Source organism: Lagenorhynchus albirostris, chromosome 15 (genome assembly GCF_949774975.1).
Source record: "Lagenorhynchus albirostris chromosome 15, mLagAlb1.1, whole genome shotgun sequence".
Taxonomy (NCBI): Eukaryota; Metazoa; Chordata; class Mammalia; order Artiodactyla; family Delphinidae; genus Lagenorhynchus; species Lagenorhynchus albirostris.
The window spans coordinates 43,933,295-43,955,211 of record NC_083109.1 but is presented as its reverse complement, the minus strand read 5'-3'; the positions used below and the strand labels follow the sequence as shown (position 1 = coordinate 43,955,211).

The window sequence follows — 21,917 nt, the reverse complement described above, 5'->3', positions numbered from 1 at the left end:
TATATATGGTTGTCACCCGGTTTCCTTCAGTCTTAACGGTTTACCGTGGGTGTGTTCCCATTCTCTCAATGTACATATGTTTTCCTGAGCTCTTCGCAAGAAAGTGTCAGACAAGATGTCCTTTTACCCCTAAAAGGACAGTTGTATTTTCTAAAAACAAGTTCAATTATAAAAGTCGGGAAATTGAAATCGTTACAATACTGTCATCTCGTCTATAGACCTTATGTACATTTTCCCAGTTCTTTCAACATTGTCCTTTATAGCGAAAGGCAAGAGTCAGGCCCAGAATCCAGTTCAGGAGCCCATCTTGCATCTTCTTGCTGTGCCTCTTTAGTCCTCTGTAATCTGGAACCTTCTCTGTCACCACCCTCACTCCCTTGACATGCTTGGAGAGTGCAGGTCAGTTATTTCACAGGGGAGCCCTCCCTCTGGGTCGTCTGGGGATCCTGCTGCTTGGATTCAGGTGGCGGCGCTCTGGGCAGGACCGCCGCGGAGAACATGCTTGCCTCCCCGTATCGTGTCGCTGGCGCGTCCCTGGTGCACGTGCCCGTGACCAGCGGTGACTCCATCCCGTGTTGCAGGCGGTGCCTACCAAGTGTCTCCTGGTTGAGCCACGTTTCTCTGGAATTGATAAGTGTCTTGTAGGAGGTGCTGTGTGAGGATGGGGCACCCTGCTTGTCACTGGTTGTTCCCCTACTGGTCTTAACGTCCTTCACAAGCTCCTAACCCCACTGTTCCTTCTGTATTTATTAGCTGGCATTCAGCTGTGGGAAGAGTTTTCCCTTCCCCCGTATTTATTTGTAGGCATTTATTACTTCATTTCAGGCTGGACCATTGATTCTTACTTTATGGGTTCCTGTCCATCCGTTACGGTATTTACTGTGTGTTTATTCTCACTTTGTTACAGATTTGACAGCAGACGCCCCTTCTGGTTGGCTCTGTGTCCTTTTGACACAGCTTGTCATCCATTAGCCAGTTTATCATTATTTCCTGCGCAGAGAGCTGTCCCAGGTCTGTCTTGGATGTTGACGGCCCTGACCCTGAAATCAGCCACTTCTCCAAAGCACCCTGGCTCCTTGTGTTGGAGAGCCGTGTCTAGAAACCAACGTCCGGGCACTTGGTCTTCTCAGCACCTGGGGGGTGGGCGCGTTGTTCCCAGGCCCTCCGGCAGACTGAGCCAGGAGAAACATGTAGCACATAGGTACATAAACACACCTGTGTAACCATGTGTGTGTACAGAGACATACTTATTTTTTATCTACTTATAGATAGATAGAAACTAACATCCTCAATCCAATCCAAACAGCTCACACCACTAGCACACACTCTTTTTTCACCTGCACTTTATCCCATGCGGTGGATGCCTCCTAGTTTATGTAACCACTGGATGCCTCATAGCTTATGTAACCACTCTCATTCGAATGGGCATTTAGGTCGTTTCCAATATCTTGCAGTTACATACTACGTTGCCGTGAATAACCTTGAGCGTCTGTATTTTTCTATGATTGGAGGTGAATCTTCAGAATAACACCTAGAACTGAGATTACTGAACCAAAAACTCAGCACGTATTTAATTGTGTTGCATGTCGACAGATCTGCTTCCTAAGGTGTCACAGTTTGCATCCAGCCAGGCTGTGTGCCCACAGCCTAACTGACAGGATGGCTGGTTGTGCTTTTTCATCGTTGACAACTCGATAGGTGAAACATAAATATCTCAGTGTGGTTTTCATTCTCCTTTCTCTAAGTGAGGATGCACATCCTTCCACCTGGACCAGGTGAGGCCAGCAGAGCACCCAGGCCACGAAAGTTCAGATGCTGACCCTGCACTCACGTGAGTCAAGTCCTAGTTCAAACCAATCCAAACCCACGGTGCCAAAACTATCAATAACTTGGACTTTCCATCTGCAAACCGTAGGTTACCCTCTGGCAAACGTAACGTAAAGGGGAAGCAAGATCTAAAGCAGCGACCATCACCTCATGCAGTTGTACATGTAGCTCTTAGGTGCAGAATATCACACGTGGAAATAATGCAGGTTTGAAGCAGGGATTCACATTAGAAACTGGATCCACAGGTGATAAATCGACACGCCAGGGCTGGTCTCGGTTGTGACACCCACACCTGTGGTTGGTCCTGGAGGGCTGTGTCTGTGTGTATTTCCTGGTTTCTTGTCTGATGTGGGATAAGCCCTGGTCGCAGCGGTGGAAAGCGGCCCGCACTCCACACGGTCTGCTGGGGGCCCCTCTCCCACACCAAGTCCCCTCACTCCCTATAGCTCTGTGTGTGTACAGTGCTCATTCCAGGCCCAGGGCCTTTGCACACGCTAGTCCCACCTCCTTACTGAGCAAGGGGCCTTCAGAGGGGAATCACAATTTCTTGGACAGAATCTGAAGTCCAGTGAATAACCTGATTATATCCACACTGTGAAAACAAAAACACGACAGTGAAAAAATAATATAATTTCCAACATAGATTGACTGCTTGCTACATGCAGGTTGGTTTTACCTGATGCCTGTAGTGTTATTTTAAACCAGGTCTTCTGTCTTTGAAAACACACGATGTGTATTTGTTCTTTGTGCCTGTTTATTTGGAGGTAGATGGGATTCATCATCCTGGATGTCCACGTTCCTCTGTGTCCCCATCTTCTCACCCTCCCAGACGTTCGCTGAGTGTGGTGGTCTTGCCCTGGTTGAAGTTTTAGGGTGTCTTAACCCCCCAGTTCTTCCACAGCCTCTGCAGCAGATGCTCTCAGCCCACCCCTAAGTGTCACCCCTGCAGGAGAAGCCCCCTGGCCTGGCCTTTGCCCACCTGAGGACCTTCTCTGGGCCCTGAAGCCTTCCCCGCAATGTGGGAGAACCTCTGCCCCCAGGCACTCGCCGAAACTGCCAGGAGGCGGTTCCCCGGGGGTTCCCTCTACCACATGGCCCCCGAGGTCCCAGAGGGACCAGGCTCCAGGCGCCCACAGAGGATCTGCCTTGGTAAAACGCCCTTTACTGGCTCTGGTCTGGCCACGTGGCACCTCCCCTCTTCCCTGCCAGCATTTCCCATGGTCCTCTACCAAGAAAACAAGTGCACCCAGTCCTTGACTCAAGATCTGCTTCTGGGGGAACTAAACTAAGACGGGTCCTGAGAACGTTTTGTAGGACTGTCCTCAGGACCCCTGAGCACTTCCAGATCAGAAGAAGGGCAACTCTTAGAGGGAGCCTGTCATCGTACCCCAACCATCGGATTGAAGACCATAGCTGGTGAGAAAACGGTGTTTAAATTAATTCAGGAAAGTTGAGTAACAGCCCCCAGGTAGAATTTAGGGCACAGCGTGTTTAGATACTAAAATATGTCCCCCAGGTTCCATGCCGTTGAGCCCCCAGACCCCTGCACTTCTTTGCATCTATGACCCTGTGTGAAATACACGGAGTGGGTCCCCAGCAGAGTCTGGTTTTGATTCATCTGATTCCGGGTAAAGGAGAGGCCAGTGGGCCTGAGGTGCCAGGGGAGCCTGGGCCAGAGGATTCTGCCGAGCGCTGAGGGATCTGGTCTTCCATAGCTCACCTGCCCACGGAAGACCCCCAAGTGGACACAAGTGGACCAGTGGGGCTACCCCGACAGTGCAGGTGAGGGAGTGTGGCCCAGCGCCCTCCCTGCAAGGACCTCAGGGCTCACAACCCAGGCAGTGGTCAGGAGAGGCACTTCCGTGCGTGGCTATGGAAGCTCCAGGTGTCAGCGGCGCTCACCCACACTCCTCGCTCCTCTGACGTGGATGGGATGTTGCAGCCCCAGAACATCTGGAGGGTCTGTGACCGACACGAGGAGGATGGGGGGCTGCGTCCACCTGCCTTTGTCCTCGGTTCTGTCCATCAGCTGCCCTGGGTGAGACAGCCTTGAACCTGACCGAGTCACCATCCTCCCACTGTGGTCCCACCTGAGTGGACGGTTAGGACCCTAGGGCTCACAGGAAGGAGAGGAGCCTGGGGCAGCGGGGCTGACTGCCCACGTGGAATGAGGGCCCGGTTCCTCCCACGCACTCTGGGCAAACCCTGGAGCCTGGCTGCTTCTCAGATGCTGTCCATGTCGGCTAAGGGCACTTGGGAATTCTTCATGCGTTCAACACGTGTGCTGTTGGTACCTGCTATGTGCAGTCTGTGTACTGTCCCGTGTGATGGACACCGGCCACCTGTGCCACCTGAGGCCCTGGCAGGTGGTAGGGTGGCTGAGGAACTACGTCGGGCATCTTTGATTTGGGTAATTTAAGCAGCTCCGTGGGGCGGTGGTGCCTTGCTGGTCAACACAGACTTGGGCTCCGCGGGCTGAGTCTCTGATCTTCACCCTCAGTGACCTGGTGGGTCTGACCTGCATCTCAGGGAGCCTGGGTGCTGTGCTGAGTTCCCGTCCTGCTCTGCCAGCTGCTCCTTGGGCCCTGGACACAATGTCTCCAAGCAGGGCCTCAGGGAAGCCCTGAGGGATCCCACTCCACAGGAGGAAGGAGGGCGGGGGGACCCCCCACCTGTCAGCACGTCTGCGTCTTGCCCAATAACCTTGCTTATTGTAGAAAAACTATACCCCAGAAATGCAAAAAGAAAAAAAAAAAAAGCACTGATATGCCCGCCATCCAGACGCATCTGAATTTCTGACTTTCTGGAGGAAAAATGACTTCTTCCACTTTCTACCCTGGTTTTCCCCTCGGTTATTACAAGCACCTTTCCAGGGCAATGAGTAAATATCTACATCCTCACTTTCCATGACCACGTAGAGGCCTCTGTGATTTTGCGTTTTTGAAGTGGTGCTGTCGGGAACACACCGTGCAGGCTCCACAGGGCATCCCGATCCCGAGTCCATCCTGGTCTCCACCCGCCGCCCCCGCCCAGGCCACGCAGAGACGCTCCCCAGAATTAGGCAGCAGAGAAGGCCAGGGGCTGAGGAGGGAGTGGGGCCCCAGGGAGCCGGGCAGTGGTGAGGGGACAGTGAGACCTTGAGAGAGACGAGGGACGAGGCCGAGCCCCTGCACCCCTTCACCCTCGGGGCTGTGCTCACAGGGCCGATGTGCGTCCCGCCTGGTGCTATGATTATCCTAGTCAATCTTCCCGAGGAAGGAACCCCAGGGGACAGAGAGCCAGCTCCCTGCGTGGAGGTCATGGACGAGGGCGGACTGCGTGGGCAGTGGTGGGCTGGGGGAGGAGGACGGCAGCCCCTGTACTGCTCTGCCCCCTCATAGTATCTGTTCCTTCAACCACGTGCACTGTGAACGTCTCTGGAAGCGTCCACCCTGCCTTGCAGATATTCTAAGCTAACGCCCCATGAAGAAGATTTTCAGAAACAGCTGCTGTGCGTGGTGTGTTTTCTCTACTTGGTTTGATGGTGTCTCCGTCGCCACCCGCCCCCAGCGTCCTCCTCTCCTCTCCTCTATCTGTTGGTGCGATGCCCATGGCCACTTGTACCCACAGCACTGCCGTGGATGGGAGGGAGATGGTACAGAGGGCTGGGCTGTTTTTGTCTGCCCTGTCATTTGTCTGAATTTTTAAAAACCTATTTTAATGAAAATTGACTAGTTATTTTGGTGCCGTGTAGCCACAACTTTGTAATTTACAGGTGTGTTTCCCTTATGCTCTAACGAAAAATCTGTGAAGACTTTGTGGGGGGAACCTTTGCTTCACAGGCATGGTGGTGTCATTTGAAGTTGTTTCCAAAGATGGGGGTCGACGCCCAGGCAGCCCTGTGTGGTTTGTGGCCTCAGCTCACACCACACTGCTGATTGTGGAACTTTCCACGGACCACCCTGGCCACTGGTCACCAACAGACCAGTCGAGAAGTGGTTATCAAAACCCCAGGGCCAAGGGGTACAGAGAGGACACCCCAGCTTTAGGCAAGAAGCAACTAAGGGCAGTGGGGTTGATGGGTGGCCAGACAGCTGACAGCACAGAAGTCTGCAGTAAGCGGCCACTGGCCAGACGGTTCTGTAGTTTGGGGACACTGTAACCACCCAGATCCCAGCAGTGTCCTTTGTAAAGTAGAAATGACAAGAGAAATAGCCACAGCAGCTATTTCCAGATTTGGAGTAAGATTCCAGCCAGCCCAGGTACTTAAACCCTCAGTAAACGAAAACAAAACCGAAACACTCCACCGAAGCCAAAAGCCTGAACAGGTGCCCACAGACAGAGCTGTGGCTTGGGTGCATCCAGACCCGTCGAAAGACGCGCATCCGCTGGGCGTCTGTCCTTCAGCCCCGTCCTCCGTGTCTCTCGGGGGCCTCGGATCCCGCCCTGCAAGTGTCGCTTCAGGGTCCCTCCCCAGGCCCCGTGCAGAGGGCCACCAGGGCAGGTCGGCTGCTGCAGCCCAGCCTGAGGCGCCGAGCGCTGTGCTCCCAGCGTGGACACCGTGGGCCTCCTGGGCAGCTCGTCCTGGGGACCCTGCCTGGCGTCCTTCACCTGGATGGAAGGTTCTGGCCTCCCTGCGGGCCGGCAGATGTGCGTCTGCCCCTCAGCCCTCAGTCCCCAGACCCCACTGAGCGAGATGCCTCCCTGAAGGCTGCTCGTGCCCTCTCTGCAGCAGTGAGGATGGGCCTTTCCCTTTCCCTTTATTGTTTGAGAGGTGATGCTGCAGAGGAAAGACAGGAATTCCGCAGACCTGGCCCAGCGGAGGGGAGGCTGCAGGGTCCTGGAAAGATGACCCCAGGGACGGTGACCAACCAGGGCAAGAGCCTGCCCCGCAGGAAGGAGCAGGTCCTCACTGGGAAGAGATGCCTGGGATTGGGACCCATGGGGTGCATGCATGTGTGGGTCTCTGTGTGTGTGTGTCTGTGTGTGTTTGTGTGTCTGTGTGTGTGTATGTGTGTGTGTCTGTTTGTGTCTGTGTGTGTTTGTGTGTCTGTGTGTGTGTCTGTTTGTGTCTGTGTGTGTGTGTGTCTGTGTGTGTATGTGTGTGAGTCTGTGTGTATATTTGTGTGCATGTGTGTGTCCATGCGTGTGTACCTGTGTGTGTCTGTTTGTGTCTGTGTGTGTTTGTGTGTGTCTGTGTGTGTATGTGTGTGAGTCTGTGTGTATATTTGTGTGCGTGTGTGTGTCCATGCGTGTGTACCTGTGTGTGTGTCTGTGTGTCTGTGTGTGTCTGTATCTGTGTGCGTTTGTGTGTCCATGTGTGTGTGTCTGTGTATCTGTGTGTGTGTCTCTGTGTGTTTGTGTCCATGTGTGTATCTGTGTGTGTTTGTGTATCTGTGTGTGTACGTGTGTCTGTGTGTGTATCTGTGTGTCTGTGTGTGTGTCTCTGTCCGTGTGTGTGTGTGTCTGTGTGTGTATCTGTGTGTGTGTCTGTGTCTCTGTGTCCGTGTGTGTATATGTGTGTGTTTGTGTGCCCGTGTGTGTATCTGTGTGTGTTTGTGTATCTGTGTGTGTACGTGTGTCTGTGTGTGTGTCTGTCCATGTGTGTGTATCTGTGTGTGTGTCTGTGTGTGTGTCTCTGTGTCCGTGTGTGTGTGTCTCTGTGTGTGTGTGTCTGTGTGTGTGTGTGTGTGTGCGCGCGCACATGCGGGGGGCAGGTGGGTACCGTGTGGACAGTGCATCACCCACTTCCATCCTGGGCCCCTAGAGAAAGTCCCTGTTTGAGATTGGGGTGAGCCCCTCCAAATTCACCTGTTTTCTCTCAGATGAGACACAAACAGTCCAGCAGGAAGTTTCTAGCACAGGCTGAGTAGAGGCTCTGATTGGCAGTTTTACATGTGTTTGATTAACCAAAACAGGAGGGACACCCGGGCTTGAGACCAGGCCCAGTGACGTCCTTACTCAGATCAGAGTCTAAGGCAAGAAGGGGGTTCAGGGCAGGTCCTGGCCCCAACACCTGCCCTGCCTCACCCTAAAACCAGCTTGAAGTCTTGGAACAAAGAGTGGACTCCAACTCTGCCTGTGCGCTTCCCACCCAGCCCTGTCCTCCGATGGTCAAACCTTCACCCAGCTGTCCACACCCCATCCCAGAGATCCGCAGGTCTGTGAGGTTTAATCTCCCATGGAGCAACCCAGAGCCCATCCTTGGGGTTTTTCTCTTCCTGTGGGGGACACACACTTGCCAGGAGGGCTTGCCAGGCCTGAGCCCCGCTTCGGGGGATGATGGAGAGACCCCTGGTAACCTTGCTCTCCATCCCCATCTCTCCCGGCAGAGCGACTACTCCAGTGACACAGAGAGCGAGGACAACTTCCTCGTGATGCCCCCGCGGGACCACCTGGGCCTTAGCGTCTTCTCCATGCTCTGCTGCTTCTGGCCCCTGGGAATCGCCGCCTTCTACCTGTCCCATGAGGTAAGGCCTCCCCGTGGATCACGCGCACACGGCTGGTACACCCAGGCCATCGAGGAGAGCCTGCTCGGGGGCGGAGAGCCATCTGGGGGGACCGGGCAGGGGGTGCCCAGCCTCACCCCATCAGGCCCGGGACACATCCTCTGACAGTGGCCACTGGGAAAGCAGCGGGTTGGGAGCCCGGCCTCCACGCCAGCAGGACTGAGCCCATGTTGGGCGCGGACTTGGTACACACTGGGAACGGAGGCAAAGTGGGTTTGGTTTTCTTTGTGAAAGGCTCACACGTAAAATAGAGTCCAATCTTGCAGCGCCTGTGTGCTTATCCCAAACTAAGGTTCTGGAGGAAACGGCCTGTCTGGTGGGTAACCGTGCCCTCCGTGCTTTAAGGGCATCGATTCCCAGCCCTTTTTCACAGCAAACGTCCTCCATGTGCCTTCACGGAGCCCAGGTTTTGAAAGATTTCCTCTAGCAAATGGGGAGCCTTCATTCAGAAATGATCTACATTCCCATTTTTATTAATCAAAGGAAGATGTGTACTTGCCAATTAAAGCGTGAGTTTCAGCATCACCTGTCATCCCCACCAGATGGGAGATAAAGGCAGCCCCTTCCGCTGGCCCTGGAGCCCACTGCATCCTCAGGGCACCGGGCTCCCTCTCCAGCATCCAGGGCTCTGGGGCCTACCGGCCAGGTCTCACGCTTGAAGCACTGATTCCTCTGGGCTTGAGAACAGACCCCTGGCCTCTCACTGCTTCTTGCCGTTGTCCATACTGATTCAGTTTGTTGGGTGAGTGGAGAGTCCCTTTATGCGTGTTCCCGTGTCCCCTGACCCCCTTTTCCTGACCCCACGAGGAGCAGGGGGAGAAGAGGACCCACTGGTGGCCCCCTCAGGGCAGGCACCTCTTCACAGGGACACTGAGAGGCCCCAGGGGGACATGGCGGGGCCGCTGTTTGAGGTCCCATCTCTGGAGGATGGACAGGTACGGGGAGGGGTGATGGGGACCGTCCTGCACCGCTGGGGTTGGGTCAGGTGGCTGTTTCACGTCCAGCTTTGACCTGGAGGATGTGTCTGAGCTTCTCTTTTGCGACCTTGTCCCACACATGCCAGAGGCCTCTGCTCTGGGGGCACAAGCCGAGGCTGCAGGGCAAGACTCCAGGCTGTCAGGGGCCTGAGCAGCTGTGGGTGGAGCGAGGCCGGGATCTCCCAGACCCAAGCAGTGGCCGCGGTCGCTGCGTGCACCAAGGATTGGGACGCACAGCGGGACCCAGACAGATGCCCTCGATGTGCAGATGGTGTCCCCAGAAGACCCCAGGCCCAGAGCCCAGCGCCCCGTGTCAGTTGCGCCCTGAGCCTGGGTTAACGCGCCGCAAACAGGCAAGAGGGTTTCTCCAGGAGAAGGAAGCTCAGGAGGACAGAGCCCAGAGAACCAGGGCCCAAGTGTAACGTCAGCCACCCCCTGCATCCCAGTCTTGACACATGGAGGGGTGAAGGGGGCGGCCCACTCCCAGCCTCCCAGCCTGGCCTACTGACAAACCCCATCACCCCCAGGGCGTGCCCTCCAAGCCAGAGCTGTGTTCTGATTGCCAAGTTGTAGAACGGGACTCATATTTTTACCATGGGTTCCACAGGGCAGATGCTCCCTGTTCAGAGAGATGCAAGTGGACATTGGTGTCACTTGTCACCTGCCGGCAGAGGCCAGGTGAGCCCTGGATAAGCGAGGGCTGGGGGTGGGGGCTGCCCAGGAAATGTTGTCTACGTGCCGGGATGCAGAAGTCATCCCTGGTCTTGGCTTCTCCATGTACCCTGGGGGAGGCCTGTCTCTGGGGCAGGGCAAGCCGTGCACAGCATCCTTGTCTAAAAGATGGTAAATACAATAAAAATCCAGCCACAGTAGAGGAGACTGGCATGAGATCCTTCTTCTCAGAAAGTAACGTTACCCTTCACACCTTAAGAACCTCCTAGACTCGGGCCTGATGAGTCAGGATGTTTAATACCTTTGATGGGAAAGGATTCTGATCATCTGTTAACGGCAAGTGAAACAGTCTCCGTGGAGGCCGCTGGTCACATTCTCAGGGGTGAAGAGCCAGCATTTTGAGGCCTGCGGGGTTGCCTTTGCTGTTGGAATAAGAGAAGGGGCTCTGGGGTCCCCGGCCCTCAGCCCCTCTTTTTCTTGTGCTGTGAGCGTGCACCCCTTGGTGGACACATCTCCACGGGAACTCGCGGCTGAGACCCTGGCGCGCGGGTCCCTTCAGGGTCAGCGTGGTTCTGGACTGCACTGCAGGCCCAGGAGGCTGGCAGCCCCTGGTACATGGTGCTTCAGCCCAGCCTTGAGCCCGCCAGGCCTTCTGTTCGTGCCTCTTCAGCCTGACTGTAGACGCAGGAAATCGGAATTGTCGGCACACACGTGGGTCCCCAGGTCAAGGGACACCTGGAAGGAGACGTGGGATCTTTTCTCCAACAGATTTTATGATTCGAAAAAGGCCTCAAGTAGCAGTAACAGTGGTGGTAAAAGTGTCAGGGAGGTGGGCACCACCTGCACCTCTGGGCCCCGGCCTGCGTTGAACACCGCACACCTGCCTTCTTGGGTGGTCCTGGCCAGCAGTGTCGACACCCCCAGCTCAGTTAGAACGGCGTGTTGCCTGGCCCACCGACCCGCTGCATCAGAGCCACTGGGGGGGGGGGGGCGTGGAACCGGCTTTTGAACAAGCCCTCCCCCCCGCTCCTGATGCTGCCGTAGTCTGAGCAGTTGCACACGTGTGATCTCATGGGAAGTCCATGACAGGGCACTGCCATCACGTCACTTTGTGGCCATGGGATCAGGGGTCAGTGAAGGCGATGGCGTCCTAAGGCCAGACCTGCTGGCGGTGGGCCTGGCCCCCGGCCTTAGTGTGGAGGCCTGAGGGCAGCGTTTGTCCACAGCTTCATTTTACTCCAGTGCTAATCATTTGATCCAGCTCTCAGTGCAGGCAAGTTTTATACACTTTTTACAGAGGAAGGTGTTGTGTGTAGTTTCGGTGGGTCCACCCAGAAAATGATGCTCTGAATGATGTGGAAGATAGAAAGGACCCCAAATTTGTTGCGCGATGGCTGTGAGCTAGTTGATGTGCCCGCTTTATCTTATTTAATCTTGGCAACGAGTCTGAAAGGTGGGAATTTATTATCCCCATTTTTATGGATGAAAAGACTGAAGTTTCAAGGGATTAAATAACACAGAAATCAGAGAGGTAGCACGTATGGATACATGATACAACTATCAATGCTTCTAACACTTAAAATCAAATTTCCTGCAACATAACTTTGACTTTTATCTGCAAACAAAAATAGAAAAGCACAGTTCTCGCTTCTAAATCTTGTCCCCACCTGCTTGGAGCGTGTTACAATGAGGAAGAGAAGCCTTCTAGACGGGGGGATTGGGCGCTTACCTGGGCACCTTCACCAGCAGGGCAGGTGTGAGCTTGAGACTGGAGCTGGAAGACCCTCCCCGACTCCCCAGCCCACCTGCGCTGCCCCGAGGCCGTGGGTCCGGAGCTCCCGCTGGCGGGAGGCCTGAGGGCTCCGTGCACTGCGTCGGCCTCAGGCATCTTCTACATTTGAGCATCTATTAGGTCTTGATTTCACTTCGTAAAATGTTTCTTTCCTTTCTTAACTGCATTATTATAACTATAATTAAATGAGAAAAGGGAACTAAGCGTCAGATTATGAATTTTATGAATAGCACCAGCGTTTCGAAGTATTCTTTAATATTTCCTAAAGAATCTGTAGCTGTCTTCTGCAGAAGGATCACTAGTGCTATCATTAGAAGCAGAAATCTATAGTTCTTCTACAGAGACCGTGTTCCTCTTACAACAGGAATGTTTCTTAATTAGAAAATTGAAGGCTGGGTTGAGGAACTTAGATTTTCTGTCACTTGAATTCCCGTTCCTTCCAGCGCTGACGGGAACTCGCCCTGGCTCTTTGCATGAGTGGCCTAGTGCAATGGGACGAAGAGAACAAAGCCCATGGGAGCCTTATTCAGACTCAGAAGTAGCATCGCCGTGTGAATAAAGGAGGGAAAGCCCCCAGGGGCTCGCCGGGTCCCGGCTACACGTGTGTCTGATGCAGAGACCTGCACACCCGTGTTCTGTTCAGTCATTTCGTAAAGATGAACCATGTGGCTTATAGACGTGGCATCTCTTGAGGGTGTCCAGACCCAGCTGGGAGGAGTCACCACGGCTCAATATCGAGTCAAGCTGCTAAATGCTCTGGGCACGCGCCATACGCAGGTCGGTGAGCAGCCAGCACGAACCCCTCCTCCTCTGGGCGCCCTGGAGACAGTGCCGAGCTCCCTCCTCTGAGCTGCCCACCAAGGAGGGGCTGTAGGGGCCAGTCGTAGGCTGAGGGCTCCCCCCAGGAGGAAGCAACAGAGACAGAGGTGACCTGGGGGGCCAGGGAAGACAGGGCAGGGCCGGAGAGTCTTGAACGCAAACTGGAGTCTGTCTATTAACTGAGCGTTTTAAGCCAGAGAATAAGGGTGGGCAATACAACAGCATAAAGGGCGGTCAGAGGACATGGCACAGAAGCAGCTGCTCTGGAATAGTCAACTCAGAGCAGAATATCCTTTCACAAGAAAGCAAGCAGACATGTGTGTCAGGCACTGCGGGGCCTCTGCGGATTTCTGCTGCGCAGCCTTGGGGTTGCATGAGACAGATGCAGCGAGACGGGCCTGTTCACCTCCCTCCACCCTCCCATCCGCCAGGAGCTTAGTTACAACAAAGCCTTGAGTGGCAGATGCCTCAGATGCTTTTAGGAGCTGTCACCTGTCCATCTCTAACCATTCATCTCACCAGAGAGACCGGCATTTCCACGTTCTCTTAGCTAAACCTTGTCACAAACAAAGACAGATTTTGGAAATGCTCATTTTTTTTTCAAAGTTGTGTGCTTAGAACAGGTGCATTACATAAAACTGGACCCCGTGTCCTCCACACACTCAGTGGTGCGGTTTATAATCATCCGTAGGTCTGGAGGAAATGTTTTATATATGTCACCATGCACCTCTTTTATCCTCAAGTTCATTCTTCTCCGATGCCCCCTGATTTATAGTAAGTTGAGTACCGCCTGGTGACTGCGTCTGTAAGCGGTAGCAGATTCAGAATTAGCACAAGACCCAACTTCATACGTGAGAGTCACGGGTCCTCTAACAGGTGGAGTTATCATCTGGTGTAGCAGGGTAACTAAGTACTAAAGCCATGAACTCTGCTGGAGTTACAGAGGAGGACCTGGCAAAGCCTGTTCCAGCCCCAGGAGGTGTGGAGAAGCAGGAGTGATGGACCACCTGGGAAGAAAGATGCTACCAAGGGGGCGAGGGGGTGGGAAGGATTTGGACCAGGCCCACCTCTCCCCCCAGGGTTATGGTGAGGGAGCGGCTAGGCTGCAGGAGCCCCACCAGGCGCGGGAATGGCACTGACTTTGCAGAAATGGAGTATAAACGTGACTAGAAGGATGGCCTGATATATCAGATGGATATATTTTAACCTGTATCAGGAAAACATGCAACACAGCTTAATGGTCTGGAGTGATCACTTTCCCCCTCCCCTCCCCCTTCTCTCTCCCTCCCTCCCCTCCTTCCTCCTCCCTCCATCTCTCCTGCCCCATCTCTATCTCCCTCTCCCTATGTGTATTTGATATGCTGATTGTAGCTTCTGAGAGCTGTTTTGCAACTTCTGGATCTAAACAATTCTGTATAAATATTAATGATCCGGTGCAGCCAGGACAAATCAGATTTCTGATCTATTTTTCTTCCTCCAGAACGCATGCTGGAGTTGAGTCACTGATCTCAGCTTGTGTTGGTGGATAGATGAACAAATGCATCATATCTGTTCTGTTCCCTGGAGCGTATTAGATGGATTTTTTGCAGTTATCGTTTATGCATCGTCTCAGTAATTACTATCTCGATTTTGTGATTATTTGTCTGGAGCAGAGAAACCCGTGCGTTGATTGTCCAAGGGCAGAGCCCACACAGTGCCTGGGAGTCCAGAGTTAAAATCCCAGTGTGTGTTACATTCTTCCCTCTGGCCTCATGCTCACCTCAAATTACGTTTGCAAATGCGTGATCTTTTTGCTTTTAGATGATGTATCTAAAGCTGTAAGGACGTAGCCCCTAAAAGCATGGTTGGTCTTTTCTTTCCCATCTCTTCTGAGATTGAGGCTCTGCACAGGTCCTATGACATCCCGAGGACCAAACAAAAGGTGCAGTCCCGGGAGCTCCTGCTTCTGTGCAGTGGCTGTGCCTCTGAAGGCTGAGTCCAGCCTGCCCAGAGCCTAGACACACTTAGCTGAACATGCCCTGGTCCATGACAGACACCAGCCTCACCACAGGCGTCCCTGGCTGTGGCCACGGGGAAGGCCAGGCCACTGATCCATCTCACTGTCTGCAGCACGAAGCCTCACCTCACAGGCAGGGCAGTACCTCCTGTGTCTGGACTCACAAGTATAGTGATGCCAACAGAACATAGAAATTCGGGAACAGTTGTGATGAGTCACTGGTTGATGAGCACATCATAGATTCTCGTGGGAATGAGGGTCATTTGGGGTACATCTCTGATGTTTTGATGTTGACAATAATGAAATTTAAGTCTTCCTCACTGAGAGACCGCTCACTGGACTACCTCACCCATGGGGCCAGCTAGCTGTACATGGGAGTCAAAAGTACTGATGACATTACACCTGCACCTTGGCTGTAAAAACTGGTGCAGCGAGAGGATGGGACGCTGGCTCAAGACTCTGGGTGGGCTGCTCTCAGGAGGGCCCCTCTTTTCTTGCTTCCTTGATGAGCTTTGGCATTTTCTGGCACTTGAGGGTTGCGTGAATCCCAGACATAGAGCCTAGAAGATACTGAATTTAGAGCTGGAAAATTACCTTGAGCACAGCATGTACTGAGACCTGCAGTCTCTTACCTGTGTGTAAAGCTTCTCATTCTTATTTCCCTTCTCTCCTTTTAGACGGGGATTCTTCATTTCCAACCTTTGGTTTTATTTAAATGATTGGTACATATAAATAGGAAGGAGTCCTTGAAACACACCTGCAGCGCGTGTTTACTTTGGTCTGAGCTTTGCGTTGCGGTGATGTTCACACACACACGAGGGCAGGGTCGAAGGAGCCCCACGTACTCAGCGTGAGCTGGTTGGGGAGAGCTGTGGAGCCGGCTGCCTCCAAAGTAATTCAAAGATAAATGATGAAGCAACGAGTTCTTAGATGACACGACGCAGATTGCTTAGGGGATGCAGGAAACAGCAAGACGTGGAGGCGGAAAGTATCCTTTAGAACTGGCCCTGCGCCGGGAGACAGCAACACGCAGGTGGTGAATTTGGCCCTGGACCCTTCCCATCCCCCATCCCCCATCCCGGCCCATCCATGGTTCTCCAGGAAGTGCCACAGTTTGAGTCCACTTTGGCCCATCTCAGTCCCACGTGGACAGCATCACCCCTCAAGGCCCCAGCACTGCCTGCTTCATCCAAACTGAGTGGAGGTTTCAAAGCCAGCCTGAACCCCAGAGCTTCCCCATTACCCCCATTCTGCCATCACCCCAGCCTCCTGCCACTCCTGCCTCCCTCCAAGACCACCGCCCCCATCCCAGGCCCGCACTGCCCACCACCACCAGACTGGGTCTCTGGGGGTCCCTTCTTGGTCGTCGAGAGCCACAAGAGCTTCCAAGGTGTCCAGGATGGTTCACAGGCCCAGAAAGTACCAAGAACAGACTGGCAGTGCTTCGTGGTCCTCCCGGGAATCTAAACACAGTGGAGATGTGGTAAGTCCATCTTGAGACCCTGCCCCTAGAGCTCAACTCTAAAATGATTCTCTGCATTCCTGAGATGATTTTGCATCATTTTGCCTGGCCCTCAGAGGTGTCACAAGTGCCTTGCATTCCTCTGGAAATGACATGCAGGGTTTGAAAACCAGAATGGAGCTTGTAAGTGAACAAATCTTCATCCAGAGCCATCTGCGTCCACGTAAGGATCCCTGGGCCTTGCCCGTCAGGGGCGCTGGGAGTGCGTTTGTGCCTGTCCCATCGCACAGGGGGCAAGTGCTGATCAGACCTGGGAGCTGAGTCCACAGCAGGGAGCCTGAGTCACGCTCTGCCCACAGAGGGTACAGCTGATCGCGCTGGCTCTCAGGCTGATTTTCAGGTAATTGGCGGGGTGTCTTGCAAGGACTGATCACAGTGAGGTTTGATTTATTATGCGTGAATGTTGGATGGGGGGTGGGGCACAGAGTTCGGCTGACTCTCTGGAGTCTGAAGGAGGCCGGAGCCCCGAGGGTTGCAGATCCCCTCAGTACATGTGGCCACTCTTCCCGAAGCTGTCCGGTGGCATCCCTGGAGGCCGGAGCCCGGGATGCAGGGAAGCACCCTCTGCAGCTTTGCCTCTTGGAAGTGTGTTTGTCCTGCAGCTGCAGCTGCAGCTGCAGCAGGAGCTGGCGGCTCAGCTCCGTGGTCAAAGGGCTGCGTCTGTCCTGGGCCGGCTCTCAGGCACGGTTCCTGGAGGAGTGTCTGGAATCTGCTCCCGGGCCTGGACTGGAGATGCTCAGGGTGTTCTGGGCACCTCCATTCTTGGCCTAAGAGCCTGTCATGAGAAAGGCCAATTCTTTCTGAAAAGTCTTTGGTACTCCTTGTCACCACCTGTGACCAGGGAGGCCCTGAGTAACTGAGTTCATTTCCCCAGAGGGCGGCCCTTCCCCAGCAGACAGAAGCCATCTGACTCCAGCTAAGGACTTGGGGATGTGGGTGTGCTGTCTTTACTCAGGAGAGAGGACTTTGCCCTTTGGCACCAGGACAAAATCAGATGTGCCCCCAAACACCCCGCCATCCGATCGGGAAGATCGTGACTCCCTGCCGGGGCCCACCTGCTGCCCTGGTCTCCCCACAGGTGCGAGAGGAGACGGGACGCCCCGGGCCCAACGCAGGCTCCCGGCGAGCTGTAAAACCGAAGAACGGCCTGGGCAGCAGGACGTAAAAGTCTCCTTGACACAGCCTGTACTAACCTGCAAGATGATTAACTTTATTTCCCAGTAACTTAACAGAATTCAAAAGCCAGGGGAAAGGCTTCAAGCAGAATCAGCTTGAGCTATATTTCTAAATATATCTAAACTCAGAGCTCTTCCCCCTCAGCTCCCAGCAGAGGATTATAATAATCGTTTGTCATGGTCAGAAAGCTTGCCTGAAGGGTTTCAGCTCACGGTGGTCTGTGGATGAAGCGCGTTGGCCACGGGGGCGCTGCAGTCCGGCTGCATCTCCAGGATGTGGTGTTCGTGGTGCGTGGCCTGAACAGGAGTTTAGTAAACACACTCTGTCTGCTTGGTTGGCATAAAGACAGAGACGGGGGAGCAGGTCCAGGAACCAGAGGCCTGGCCAAGACAGCTCTTCCCCAAACCGCCCGCTCTTCTTGGCTGGAAAGAGGCACTGTGAGAGGGACTCATCCAAGTTCCTAGGCTGAGATTCTGTGGTGGTCAGGGCAACAGGTCCACTGAGACCTCGGGAAGCAACGAGGAAATGGGACGAGGAAGGGTTTCTGGCCTTCGGGAAATAGTCAACCCTCCTCGGTCCTTCTTGGAGGTGGTCAGGGAATAAATAAGACAGACCCACGGTTAAAGTCCTAACTGACAAGCTGCTGTCAAGGAGGAGTCCTGCTTCACCCATTTAAATGCTCAGAATAGAGTTCTTTATTACATTGAGATTAATGTAACCCAACGGGCATGTCAGGGAAAGCAATGAACAGAAGGTAACAATACCTGAGAGCACGGATCCTCAGATGTTGCCGCAGTATTGCTCCCAAGGACTTCTGTCCCCTAGAAGTTAGTGGTTTATTTTCAAAGGAGTTCTTTCAGTGGCCTCCTTTAATAAACGAAAGCATATAGTCGAAATCAGCCAATGAGCTGTACGCATTTATCAAATTCTTAACGACGTTAGTATCTTAAGTAGGTAAGGCAACTTCCTCGATGATGTTTTAACATCTGTTTAATCGGCCACACCTCAACACCCTAACTCCAAGGGACAGAGCTGGGAGGACACCTCCGTGGGGACAGAGCACCAGGAACCCCAATGAGCCCGCACGTCCTGCTCGTGGACCCGCAGAGCTGACTCCTCCCCTCCAGGGTCTCCCCTCCTGGGCGGCTGGGCGGCGATACAGGACACAGTCACCCCCACATGCCGTTCCTGAGATAGGCACCCACTTCCACCCACCTTCACCCCCGTCTCCTCCTGTCCCCAGAGTCCTGGACGTCCTTTCAGCCCAGGGAGCTTGGACACCTGGATCGTCTTGCCCTCCCTGCCCTCCTCCTCTGGGGGGATTGCCTAGACCCCACGAGGGCAGGCAGGCCGTCCGGGACATCCACGGGCTTGGTGGGAAACGGGTTCATCATGATTTTCACCAACTTCTCACTGAAATTCAGCATTTCTCCTGTTTGTAAGCGTGGCCACCAGCGCCAGGGGAAAACTGTTTAACTCAGGGGAACCAAAGGGCTGATCCTGGGGGAGCCAGAGGGGTGGTCCTGGAGTGGGGCTGGAAAGGTGGTCCTGCAGTGTCTCACTGGGACCAAGGGCTCAGCCTGTCTCCTTCTCTTTCTGGGGTCATTTCTGACCCACAAATTGTGCTCCTACCAGCCCGTTTCTCTGCCAACCCACAAAGCCCCAAGGAGAAAAAGACATCATCCCAACAGCAGTTTCATTACCTTTATATTTTACTCTCATCTTTGAAGCTGGAAAAAGATGCTCTGCATTAAAATGTTCCTTCCCGCTGTGCATAATGCTAACGTCCTCCACACAATAAAGCTAAGGGAATATTCTACACGCTGAAAGTAGCTGCAGTGACCTTTCTTCTTCGTGAAAGAGTCTCTTCTTTCCCTCATGGTCCTTCCCCTCCTCCTTCGCTCTTTTTTTCCCCCTTTGCATGTCAGCTCTCAGTCCCCTATAGCCAAGTGACTGGGCCATCTTCCAGAAACAACAGCAAAGAAAATTATCAAAGGACGCGGAGGAAACAGACACACTTCTTTCCTCCAGTTATGGCCTCTGCAAAGCCCTAGATTCTTGGAGGAGGAGACTGAGATCTTGGGATGTAGCTGGGAGTGCAGGTCATACCCTGGCCCAGGGCCCTTGTCTGAAGCCCCCTGTTACTTAGAACTGCCAGAGGGTCTAGAGGGAGGCTGTGGTCTTGAGTTTATCATTTTTTCCAGGTTTATTGAGGTATACTCGGCAAATAAAACTACATATTACACTTCTAGGAGGTGATGAGAGAAATAAGACAGAGGTTGGCCTGCTTGTACCTGACCCGAAGGTGGGACCCACCAAAAGGAATTGTCTGGAAGGGGTGGGAAATACGGAAGAGCAAAGTTCAGATGAGTCTGTTGTTTCTAACTGCCCGGCCAGAAAGGCACTTTTCTTGTAGAGATTTTGCTTGTTTCTTACAATGGAGAAGAAGGTGGCAAGAATATTGAGGCTTCCAAAGGGACAGACACACACAAAAGGAAGACCAGAGAGAAGGTGTGTGGGCCCAAGACAGCTCTCCCCTCCCCTTCTCTGTCTACCCTCCGTGTGTTCCCATCCACAGACGATCTCATGGGAGCTGGTCTTTACGCGGCATAAACGGGCCATGCATGTGCGTGCACACACATGCACACACACACAATTTAAGGACCTTACCCATACCTTGTACTTATTTTTAATGTTTGTAAGTCAGATAGATATAGTGATGTCACTGTATAATAGTATAGCCCTTACTGACTACAATACTTTCATTAGCTTATCAGACTACAAATCTCCAGGGATAGAAGGATTGTCTCCTAGACAGTGATTAGAACACACCTTATCCCAAATTGCACGCGATGTGACCCAGCCTCACTTTCTTGTCTAACTTCACAGAGGGTAGATTTTCCAGTTGAGCAACACTGAGGTAGAGAAGGAGTGAACCCGAGCCTTCTGCCTTCAGACCCTGCAGGGACCAAGGAGCACCGTCAAGGTCTGCACATGAGGAAACTCAGGCCCCGTGTCTAAGTGGACTCGTTAAAAGTATACCAAGAAATAAGAGGTACAAACCCCAGCCTCCCCAGAGAAATGCCCTCAGACTTTTACGGAAGGGGTGAACCCTGCTGCCTTGGGGAGCAAACTCTCGCAATCTCCCCGCACTTCCTCCTGCTTCTGCAATGAGTGTTTTGCACACCACACCTGCTCCTGGCTTTCTGATAAACCTCTGCGTTTTATTTTGGGTGCTGATACAGTTATTCCTGCAAAGAAAACTGCCCTGAACCTCGTGGCATGAAATGACCTTTTCATTGTGCTCATGGTTTCTTGGGTTGGGATCCGGGAGGCGCCATGGGGAAGGCCTGTCTCTGCTCCTCAATGTCTGGGGTCACTAGAGCCTGGAACATCTGCAGCGTCTTCACACCCATGTCTGGTAATTGATGCTGGGTGTTGGCTCGGACTTTACCCAGAGTGAGCACAGGGGCACCCAGTACCTGGCCTTCCCACGTGGTCCCTTCACATGGGCTAATTTGCGCTTCCTTACAGCATGGTGGCTGGGCTCCCAAAGCAAGTGTCCCAAAAATACCAGAGCAGATCATGAGACCTTGTTATGACCCAACCTCTGAAGCCATGCAGCATCACCTCCACCAGACCGTGTTGGCCGAGGCCTTGGTAAAGTTCTACCCAGACTCGTGGGAAGGAACATAGAGGTCAAGGATCTAGAAGAATATGAGGGATGGAAAACACTGCAGCAGCCGTTTCAGGGAAGATATAATCTGCCACAGCTGCATTTACAGGGATGAAAGAAAAGTATACACATAACATGTTTATATTATTAGGTCCATCAGAAAATGAATAATGAGAGAACAACTTTCTTTCCTAAATACTATATTCAGAAAGAAAATATCAAATGAACAAAATTTCTGAGACCTAAAATGCCTTCTAATAGTTTATGAGGTCATGACATGATCATAGTAAAAAGCAAAGGGCATTTTTACTCCAAAGCTATTATACTTATCAAATGCACACGGGCACACATGACAATGATGATGAAGATGTTGCCTAGTGAAGACAGAAGGGCTGAGAGTCTTGTGAACCTTCAGTTAGCAAAGCAAACAGCATTGTGCTGGTAAGGCTAAGTGACAGCATTAAATATTCTAAGTGATTTTTAAAATAAGCTAAGTTAACATATTTCTTCAAATATGTAATATCTACAGCCTTACAGTATGTGTGTGTACAGGAGAGGAACAGAAACTACCTCAACAAAAGAGACCCGCCTTAAAGCATTTGTTAATCTCCAACATGCATCTCGTTTGTTATCCTAAAAGCAAAGTGCTGCAGGGTGGTCTCTGGCAGGCTTTTGATGGGGGCGGGGTGGGGAGCAACCCTACTCTGGAGGAGAGATGGAAAGACCGTGGAGTTCATCCCTCTTTGTAGAGTGCACTCCTGGCCCACTGTGCACTCCAGTTACAAGACTTAGAGGGTCACAGAGCTTCCCCTCCCCCATACCCTTCCACCATGTGAGTATAAGCATCCAGTATGATAACAATGGATGTGAGCTGGGGGGCATGAGATGTATACTCTGTTTGAGGCAGTACACAGGAAAGCCCCAAAGCCAAGAGGAAAGACAAAAATAAAGACATTCGAAGAGGTACCTAAA

The 21,917-nt window shown here is 52.9% G+C and overlaps 1 protein-coding gene across 1 annotated transcript in view; it reads left to right on the top strand.

The window, feature by feature from the left end:
* SYNDIG1 (synapse differentiation inducing 1) overlaps positions 1-21,917 on the top strand; it is a 57,187-nt gene that overhangs the window by 15,197 nt on the left and 20,073 nt on the right. The window contains exon 2 of the mRNA XM_060124112.1: positions 8,139-8,276. Coding sequence (XP_059980095.1) covers positions 8,139-8,276 — 138 coding nt within the window. The remainder of the gene's footprint in view (positions 1-8,138; positions 8,277-21,917) is intronic.